The 10,776-nt window shown below is 41.5% G+C and overlaps 1 protein-coding gene across 5 annotated transcripts in view; it reads right to left on the bottom strand.

The window, feature by feature from the left end:
• Positions 1-986: 986 nt before the first annotated feature.
• LOC149198922 (uncharacterized) overlaps positions 987-10,776 on the bottom strand; it is a 46,125-nt gene continuing 36,335 nt past the window's right edge. For 2 of the 5 annotated variants that reach the window (XM_089402215.1, XM_089402217.1), the window contains 4 exons: positions 5,007-5,123; positions 3,747-4,885; positions 3,470-3,542; positions 2,846-3,345 (listed from right to left, as the gene is read on the bottom strand). In XM_089402215.1, the coding sequence (XP_089258341.1) occupies positions 3,199-3,345; positions 3,470-3,542; positions 3,747-4,885; positions 5,007-5,123 (1,476 nt within the window). In that variant the 3' untranslated portion in view covers positions 2,846-3,198. Of the gene's footprint in view, positions 2,447-2,845; positions 3,346-3,469; positions 3,543-3,746; positions 4,886-5,006; positions 5,124-10,776 lie in introns of those variants that run through there. The other 3 variants (XR_016253742.1, XR_016253743.1, XM_089402216.1) reach the window with 3 other exon arrangements.

The raw sequence follows: 10,776 nt of genomic DNA, 5'->3' as shown, positions 1-10,776 counted from the left end.
AAAAGATAGTGACCCAATGATTGGAAGGAAATGTTGAGGCATCTCTTTAATATTTCATTTGAGCCATCCTTTGGCAATCTTCAACCAAGGCAATCTAGGCATAGCCAAGCGAGAAAGATACCAGACCATTTCACAAGCAATGGACACCCCACACAAACCGTATGGCCTATGTATGGCTCTGAGATGCAAGCAAGCACCCATGAGTAGCATACTGCAAATGGTCCTCAAGGAAGCAAAAAAACACCCATATGGCTTGCATATGGGTTCAAGCAATAGCAAAAGACAACTTCTAACCTCTCTACAATGTCTTGGTAAGTGTAGTAGCTTAGCAAATAGCCACAGACTATAATTGATGAAGAAATAGTTTTAGCAAAATTAGTCCAACAAACTAATAGCCAGAAAAACAAATTAAAAACTACCTAAAGACTTGCAACAACTGTGTGGTCATAGCCTTAGATTTCTAATCTCAAAGAAGGAAATCCTCAAACTAGAGTTGGAAAAAATCTTTCAACCCATTAAAAAAACACATGCAACAATTTGAATAAAAAGAAGCTTCATTTTAAACTCAGAATAAAAATAACATGGAAAATAGAGAGAATCGTCCCAAAGGAACTTAGTGTTTACCATAAGAACCCAAATGGGAAAACCAACATTCAATGGTTGCTCAATTATCTAATTCAACAATATTTGATAAAATGTAATTCATGACTTTGTGCACACTACCCTCTTTGGCCAAAAGGACCCTTTAAGAGTAAAGTCACAGACCATCTACGAGGGGTAGGGGGTATCGGAAAGGCCAAGAGACTGTCCTTTCAGTTCCTATTCCTCCCTCTCTTTTTCTCTCCTATTTTCATTTTTTTATCTTATTTAATTTGCTTTCCCTCTCTCTGGCTCATTCAAAAAAAATTTACACTTGCATTGTCCTTTATATTTTATATAACCTCATTAATTGCCAAATTGCACTTAGGTACTGAGTCTTACAACCATTGACTTGCCCAAATCCATTTCAAATCTATTAATTCTCCAATCACTAGATTTTGTCCCCATCAATGAGACCAATTTGTTACCTCCAAAACTTACAATTCATTGCTTCGCGCACCTGAAACAAAGAACAGGCCTAGTGCAACTCAAGAATGTTGCTCAATGTCACCATATCAATATTGTTGGAAACACTGAAAGAAGGGGTGAATCAGTATGTCACTTAATTTTCATTTCTTCCACAACATTAAATATCATTACCACAAATCGAACAACACATCAGCAACACATCACATCACATCACATCACATGAGCAATACACAAGAAATTTTTTAGGTGGAAACCCTTCCAAGATTCTCCAGCTATGACTGGAAGGAGGCTCCAACTCGTTGGTTTTACGAACTCCAACTAAAAGGATGCCCAAACACCTTGCTTTAACCAGCTCCAACTAGAAGGATGCTCTACCATCCTGCTTTTACCAGCTCCACCTAGAAAGATGCTCTAACACCCTACAAGTTCCACTTTGCCTTAGCACCACCCTGCCACCCTGAATATTGAAAAAGAAGATGAATGTGAGCTCCCATACTAGGGACAATGACCCACTTACAATTATATTCAATTAAAGCCTTATTGCTCTCTCTGCTAATATATGCCCAGATATACAACAGAATTCTTGCTAGACTATCAAGTTATTATCAAACTTCAAGATTGCTTCTTGGATTTATCAACACCTCCTCCAGTGTTCAATTCAAATACATACTTAACAGTTTACAAAAAAATTGTCTCATACCTAGAGAAAGATGCACCTTTTCTGCCACCAATTGCTTCAGACTTTGTCAAATATTTTGCCTTTGGAAATGCCCCTTAACAGACCTTAACTTCTTGTAGTAGTACTTTTCAAGCTTATGCCTCTAAGAAGCCCTTCAATCTGTGTTAAGATTTTGTCTTGGACTTCCTTAGATCAGACCCTGACCAGGCTTCCTTGGCTGCCGTTAAATTCGGTCAGACTTTAGTTTGCAGATGAATCAACCCTTGAAACAGCCTCAGACATCAAATAAGCCTCTATTTAGTACTCAGGAGAGGGTTCCATATCATGCATGAAAGATCTACTTAAGGGTGGGTTGAAACAGAGCTTGAAACTACTTCAAATTCAGCCCTCCTCCAATATAACTGAAATTATGCCTCAAGGGGGACTGAAAACAATGCTCAAAATTGTCTCAATTCAAGCTTCATGAAGCCTCAGACAAGAGCTTCAGGAATGCCCGAAATTAGGCCTCACTAATAGGCCAAAACATGTGCCACAAATAGTCCGAAAGATGCCACAGAGATGGTTCAAATAGTGCCTCAGAATAGGTTCATATTATGCCTTAGAATAGACCTTCAAGTCTGTCACTGAACAGTCTCAAAAGGGGGTTGAATTAGGGCTTAGATAAGGCCTCGGACAGGCCAAATTGGAACCTCAAAGACTCTGCATCAAAAGGCCAAAAGGAGCCTCAAAACCAATTGCAAGAAGGGCACCATAGACAACCTCAAAACTTACACGAATTAAGCCACAGAACAGACCTAATTTTGCCCTAGATGAGGGCCAAATTATTGTGCAGAGTTGCCCCAAAATAATTAGAACAGATCTGAAAAGAATGCCTTGAAGAACCATCCACCAGTCCAATGAATCACCAACATTAAAGACAAACAATAAAATCAAATTCCTTCAGATAAACTCAGCCTACTTCAACTAATTTTCGTTCTGCCCTGGCCTCGAGAAAAATAAGAGAATTGCATAAGATTGGCATGTCAAGAATGATTCTTTTAGGGGAGATCTGAGCCCACTACTTGTAGTCAACGAAGGGGCACTAAAGATGGGTTGACATGACCATAAACCTGAGGTGATCAGCCTATTATATCATTAATTAAAAACAATTCATTAATTTTGTTGACTGAGCCAACCTGTCCTTCAAACTAGAAAAAAATTCACAAATAAAATTCCCTTTTAGGGGCCAACTTGGTCCTTCATTTTAGACTGGTTTCATAACGAAAATCATCATATTTGGAGGGGCCGACTTGCACAGCTCAGAACCAATATAAATTATTCAAAATTCTCCTAGATTGGAAATAGTTGATTCAGAAATTTTGCCTTGTATTATGCAGTCACAAATCTCAGCAACACAGTTATAGAGTTGGCAAGACAAGAGCGGATGCCACTGTACAATGTACAGACATGTTTCAGGAATTACTCTTCTTCATATTCCGCCATTTATCCTTCAAGTCAGTAGGTAAACGTGACTTGTCAAAAATCCCTTTCCCATGTTCCCATATGCGTTTCCACGGGATTCCATTGGTTTTGCCCATCGCAAATTTCTCCATACCTTCCTGTGTGAAAAAAAACTGCCCTCAAAATGAGCCAATGATCCACGAACATGCAATCAAAATGGTTACTAATAAAAACATGCAGAAAGAGAAAAGAAAAATTAAGTCTGCATGAAAGGAGGTCCACCTTCAAAGCCTCCTCTTCAGCCTTTGTCCAAACTAACTTATTCCTACGTGCACCAGGCAGACGACAGGTTCCTCTGCACATGACAACTAGTATAGTAAATTGTTCTAAAGCAAAAGATATTGAACGTTTTATCTTTTCATTCAATAAATCCTTAAATGATGGCTGCCAGGAATTTAACTTCGAAACAAATCTTCAAATACAGAAAGTGATGGATTAAAATTTAAATGCTGTGGAAGAATTCAAATTCCTTGTGTCCCAAGATTGTGTTCCTAAATACCTCATTGTGGATTTCCTATTACGTAAGTGGTATTTCCCATCATCAATATTACCATCTTCAAGATCTCCACCATGCATATCATCGTCAGCTTCATTCTGTTCACATGGTAGATCATTTTCAATTCCACCAGGTCTTTTATCTCCATGAACAGAAATTCCAGAACTTTTGCTAAACGCATGTTTTCTCTTGGAACCTGAACTAAAATCACTTGTATGACTAAAAATCTCTTCAGAAGTCTTCATTTTGTTGGCACATGCTTCCCCTCCTTTTTCACATTCCTTATGATTGTTGTTCCGTGCTCGCTGTTCTTTACCTTGGACTGACCTGATATTTAGGAATGCAAGTAATCTCTTTTTGGATTCTATAGCGTCTTTCTTTGCTTTTTGGTAAGCTACAAGGGCTCTTTTGTAAGAACAGACAAGGCAATCAAAAGTTTCACCTGGAATAGTAGATGCATCTAATTGAAAACATTTTTCATGCACAGCAATAGAACACCCACTGCAACAAGACAATACTCCGCCTTCTCTACATTTGAAACAAGTCTGTTCCTGACCATCTTTAGATGGTATCAGTAAATCCAATTCTGGTAACTCCTCTGCCTCGAGTGAATTGCGTTCCCTAGTAGTTGTGGCTTCTGAATTGCTTTCCTCCTTGGGTTCATCTGTTTCTCCTTCCAAGCAACAAACCCCATCATCTCTCCTCTCACTACAATGTGAATGACCATTAGAAGTTGACTTGGTGCCACTTGATAACTGCTGTAATTTTTCATCTCCAGAAATGTGGATTTCTAGTTTAGATCCAATATCCCGCATACCATTTCCAGTAGTTGTTTGAGAATCTTTCTGAAAATTCTGTGTTGAAGTGCATAAAGAATTGTTCTGGCAACCATTTTCAGAAACACTATATGTTTTTTCAATAATGCATTCACTTCTCTTTTCAATATTAGACTGAGAGCTATCTTTTCCACCATGCTTTAACCTCTTTTCACCTTCTGAACATATAGATTTGTATGGCAAGTCTGCTTCTCTATACAATCGCTTCCGACCTCCACTATTGTTACATTCTTTTCCTGTTGGTGATGGATGTGTATAATGTAACAAAGAAGGAAAGTGTCGTCCCTTAGAGACATCATAAACCAGCTGTAAACCAATAAATTAGTATTGTAAGCCAGACTGACATGAATGTTTTACACACACAACCAGAAATATTATTCTCGAAATAATGTCAGTCATCCAATATCAAATTCATTCTGCACTTTACCTGATCAAGAACTGGTCTGTTCAGAGAAGCTTTCTTCATACGAACAAATTGATGTAAATCATACTTCAATGTTTCAATAGGATACTTCTCTAGTGTAGAAAGACAAGCGTTTTTATCCTGTGAATAACAACACAATTGCATGAAATTATAAAAAATACCATACTCAGTACCTGCAAATTTCCTCAGAATGTTAGGAAACAAAATGAATCAAAGATAGAGCTCGCTGTAATTCATTTTTAGAATAACACGTTGAAAATGTAAAGCTGCTGATCACTTTTGGTAGTTATCACAATACCAAGGACAGACACTGATGAAATGCAAGCATACCAATGTGGGCTATGTTATCTATCTGTGGGTATCCCATTCCATCACTGTATGTTCCCTTGCAGAATGTCTCTGCCACTACTTTAAAGTTCAGACCACTGAACTACTCAACTGCTCTGTTTGCAGCTGGTACAAAAGACACAAGGTGAGCATATAATTGACTTTAGCAGAAGCAAGAATTTAATCTTGGGAGGAAAAATGGAGGTTGAGCAGGAGTATTGGAGAATTAGGGTTTTGCAGAACCTAAGGCCAGAAGAGGAGCAAGCCAATTCAAGTGCAGGATCCCATGGAAGGTCCCCCCTATCTTCTCTAAAGAAGGTACCCAGCAGTGTCGGCAAGGTGGGGGTATTAAGGGATGTGTACTAGGCGAGAAAACCACATCAAAAACTTTGGCGAACAATGGATGGTCAGAGGTGTTTAGGCAAAATGACATTTCTGACAGAAGGACAGTATCAGAATGAAAAGCACTTTATGATGTTGCTGGTGACAAGACTAAGTGTCAAGTGGAAGCAGGTGTTTCTGTCCTGTGCTATGTCCTTGTACCAACAGAGCATTATTTGCATGGTTACAAGGAAGAAGTTGGATGGCCAGAAAGTATCCCCAAAGTTTTTACTGTTCATAATTTGGTAGAGGATGGCCAAGGCAACGAGGAGTTTATTTTGAAGGAGTGTATTCAAAAAACTGAACTTCTTTCAGATCCGAACTCTGATGAGGATATTTTGGGTGTCAATAAGGAATTTAGTCTGAAGGTGGGCACTTCAGAAGTAAGAGAGGAAAAAGGTGGTGGAGATAAGGATTTAAATGGTGCGGAGACGGTTGGTAGTAGACTTGTGGTTAATTCAGGTAAGAAAGGTGAGAATGCATAAAACTGCTAAAAACAAAGACAAAACTAGCCATAGCTGAAGATGTTACGATGAACCAGGTAGTCGAGACTCGAAATGTCCAATAAAACCTTGACAGGACAATTCTATGGAAGGTATATATCTGAGAAGAACTTATCTCTCTGGCTGTAGAGGGTTTGGAAATCATCGCTAGGGTACATCCACACACTCATGAGGGATAGGTTGCCTTCCATTTCAGAATTAAAGCAAGCGCAGCAAATATTTTGATAACAAGAGGATTTTAGGGTTCCATGTCCTTAACCTTGAAGAAATGGTTTCCCTACTTTGATTCTAGGTCAAAGAGGTTTACAGCACATCATTTTTGGGTTAAATTGTTAAGCTTGGCATTAGAGCTCTGGTCAGTCAAAGTTTTATGGCTATTAGAAATAACCAGTGTTGAAAAAACTTGGAAAATTTTGGAAAACAGCAGCAAATATTAAAAAATGCAAAATATATTCATTTTTTTCAGATTTTTAAACATATAAAGCAACAACAGCATCAAATAAATACATTGGCACATAAATATGTAGAAAGCACTAATATATATGATGTAGTGGATGTCAAACAAATATGATATATCGAAGGCAATAGTAAATCCTGTTAATTCCTGATAATTGTCCAATCACGAACTCAAATGTGGAGAACCAATACAAAATAGCATCACATATATAAATGTATCTCATCATCATGAGTTATATGTACAATGGCAAAACAAAAAATCTAACAGCTAGCTATCTGATGTCAGTGTCCTCTCCCCCTTTTAGAAGAAAAGATGATGGGTTGTTTGCCAAGCCTGCCCTTAGCAGTGGTGGGCCCTAGCCCTGCACCAAATGTCAAACAATGACTGATGGGTATGGAACTGTGCTCTCCTATATCTGTAGAAGCTGGTGTTGATGCTGCCATATTCTCCTCCTCCTCCTATTTGTCATGTCCCTTCTCAAACACATTTGTAACAGGGTGCTGCTACACAATTTTGCACAATTTTGGCTAAAGAAGAGAACCCATCATTTTCGACTTAGGGACTTAGAAGGCAATTTGACTTAATTTGGTTGCTAGTGGAATGTGGGGGCCACCCACATGGGAATTCGAATTGGCCCATTTGGATAGCTTGGAGGGAAAGTCAAATAGGTGGATGGAGGGGCCCATATGAGGCAAGGGAGGCCCAAGGAGTTATAAGGAAGGAGCAGCTCTCATTTTGGGATTCATTCATACATCTCGCAAGAAAAATCACTTGATTGTTCACTCTGCTGTTTAGCTGAGTCAACCGGCTGTTTAGCCACGAATCTCTCAAGCAAGAGATTCAACCTCTACTTCGGGGGACCATCCGTGCTCGCTCTAGAGAAGCAATTCTACAAGGATTTCAGGAGTTTTGGGGCAATGACGTAGCACCACCAACTAGCGCAGAGCAGGAAGTGCATATTTCTGGGCAGCTAGAGAATACGTAGAGGGATATAGAGGCCAGCAAAGATCAGGTTGTTTGCTGAAGAGTTAGAGAGCTGAGATAGCAGCAATAGACCAGCATTCTTACTGAGTTTACAGCCAGCAGAGCCAGCATTCCAGCAGTTCGAATTGTTGGGCTAGGGGGCAGCGCAAAGGCCACTCAACAATTTTTCGTGGAGCTTAGGAGCAGGTGTCTTAGGCCAAGAGCTCACCCAGGAAGTCAAGGATTGCATAGCAAGGGTCAGCCCAGCACTTTGGGGTCATTTCCAAGAGGATTTATAGGTAGCTTCCAACAGATCGAATTTTACAGTTGTAGCTGAGGTTGGGCTCCAAGGGGGTCGAATTTCAGAAGTCTAAACCAGCCAAAATCATTTATGGGTTTTTGACAAGGATCCTAAATATAAATTTTCATAATTTTCTTAGCAACGGACGTGGGGTTTTAAGCCGTATCTTTGCAGCAAACACTGTAGAATTATTGGGGATTGAATAGTGCCATTGGGTTTCGATTTTGGGAAGTTCAAATTGGGCCAAACCATTTCTGGGTTTTTGTGGGTTTTCGCCAAAGAGTTTGTGGTTGAAGTTTCATCATTTTCTACACCGGAGGAGGAGTTTCTTGCAGTCCCTTTCCAAGCAGTAGTGAAATTTTTTGGGCAGCGCAGAGCATTAGAGGAGCAACCATTTCCAGCATTTGAGATCATTGTATTATCACCTGGGTTTTGTCACGCTTGCCATTGAGGCAAGCCCAAGTGAATTCCTCCATACTACTGTACTTGCTCCATTGATTAATAAAATGGCTCAGCTGGTTCTTAATTCAAGAGTTTTTATGAGCATTTGCCAATTGTTTAAAAAATTTGTGTTGTAAATCGTTTTTCCTTTGCATATCACTATTTATTTAAGTTTGGAACATTACAGTGGTATCAGAGCATGATCTTGGCCTAGCTATGGGAAATTAGCCAGAAGATCATGGAAGATTTGGGTATGAGTGCACAGTGACGAGTGAAACTAGAGACAAACCCATGGCTCAAGGGAAATCCAATATGCAGAAATTCTGGGGTAGAATTCATTGGGACGATGAGAGGTTGGCTCAGTTGAGGAGGGTGACAGACCAAACCCATCCTCACCCTCACAACAAAAACGTTAGATGTGAGCAGGCCATGGAGGTGCAACCATCTACATCGTGTGGGGAAAGTCAACCAGATCAAGGCTCTCCTAAAAAGGAGTAGACAAGACAAAGACGGTTAGAGGGTGAGACCATGGGGTGCTTTTGTTGGTGGAGACCTGTCTTTAGATATCAAGAGCCTAAAGAGGAGGTTGAGCATGATGCTGAGACCCCACAATTATTGAGGTATCTGGAGCCACGACAGTTCCATTAGTTTCAGGCCAACCTTTTAGCATTAAAAAGGAAGGTCGTGTTAATGCGAGAGGCGATTCTGTAGCAAAACGAGGAGTTGGAGGGTATGAGAGTGATTATTGACTCACGTTGGGGAGCAGTTGGATTCCCTGCTGGTGCAGCTAGAGTGCACATTGGAGTGTGAGAGCAACCCTCTTCGAGCATCCATAAACGGGGCTAGCAACACTGTTAGGTTACCTTGGCCCATTGGACAGAGGGAGATAGAGCTACCTAGTCAAATTGTATATATTGACCACGATAGCGAGATGAGAAGACCTGAGTTGCACAGGGTGCAACATCTGCATGTTGGGGTTGTTCTATGTGCAAGATTTCGTGCATTCGATCCCTCTCTTGGGGTTGGGTGGCGAGAGATTCTGAGTTGGTACCCGGTGGAGTGGACTATGGAGATGGTAGTGGACCTAAGTAGAGCTCAGCAGGAGTTACCAGGGACTGAGGATGCTAGAAGCCCCCACTGGCATTGGGATCCAAGAGGGACTACCTATCACTTCCCATGTATGTCGGTTGACTACAACCGGGATGGTGCAGTTGACCTAGCAATTGAGCATGCACATTCGCTAGGGGAGTCTCGGTCAGCACCAGTGGTCGACTAGTTTATGGACAGACTCTTTTGGTTTTCTTGGTATGGCATTTTGACACGGGATCATTGGGTGATCAACATACTTTGGCATGAGTTTGTCAAAGGAGGTGGCATTGGCAGGCCACCAGACAGTCCCTTGCATGGAGCTGGTGGCTCTTCACTTTTGTGCGGGGCACAGAGAACGCATAGGAGTGGAGCAGTGGTGGCATCATTGCTAATACATAGAGAGAATCGCTTCTCGGATCCCTCAGGGGGGATTTGGAGGGAAGATCCATTCATCAATAGGGATAATGATGCAATGTTGGAGGTGATGATACTAATCGGATGTGGCCTAACACGTAGAGACATAGCTCTAGGCCATCATATCCAAGGATGTGTGGGAGCATCTAGCGTTGCGCAATGGTCTACAGGTGGGCATGGAGATGCATGGTGGTGTGTTGTAGTGTGTTGGACTGTGTTGCGGAGTGGGAGTGCCTCACATCGCAGTGAGTACATGCGGGGAGTGACAAGTGCAGTGACACAGGTAGGAAGTAGGACGGTACAGGATGGCATAGCTGCTGCCGAGAGTATCCAGCAGTGTACAGGGGTAGGTCGCGATGTACAGTGGCATGCCCAGGAGTATTGGGTTGATCAGTGGTATGCAGGGGCGTATGGCACTGCACAACGAGGTCTTGGAGTGTTCCCTCCAGGGACACACGGGGACGGAGATACCAAGCATGCCTTTGGGTGTAGTTCACCCAGGATTGATGGGGACACAGATGAGTGATACTTGATGGTATCCACAAGGACTCACACTCCTGACCCTCTTCTACGTCACTTACAGGAATGGGCGATTTGGTTGTTGTCCTTTGACACTCTAGGCACGAGCAGTAGGGGACGCGAAGCTCACCCAAGATATTTATATGACACTTGGTGCGATAGAGGGGAGACTTCTTGTTGGGGGCATCGAGTCGGTGTGCAAGTTGACAGTCACAGGTCGAGGGATGAGGTGATCACCGACAGGGATGGCATATCATTCATCATTGATCCTATGCCTAGGGAGCTGGTCATAGGGGAGACATGTTTCACTCTTTCCACAGGGCATGTCTGGACCATGCATGAGCAAAGGATACCGTGTGCGGCTGAGATAGTTGTCCA

The sequence above is a fragment of the Pinus tabuliformis genome, chromosome 2_1 (assembly GCF_031772625.1).
Source record: "Pinus tabuliformis cultivar Carrire ecotype Pingquan chromosome 2_1, CPIR1, whole genome shotgun sequence".
Classification (NCBI taxonomy): Eukaryota; Viridiplantae; Streptophyta; class Pinopsida; order Pinales; family Pinaceae; genus Pinus; species Pinus tabuliformis.
This window is presented reverse-complemented; position numbering and strand designations above follow the sequence as displayed.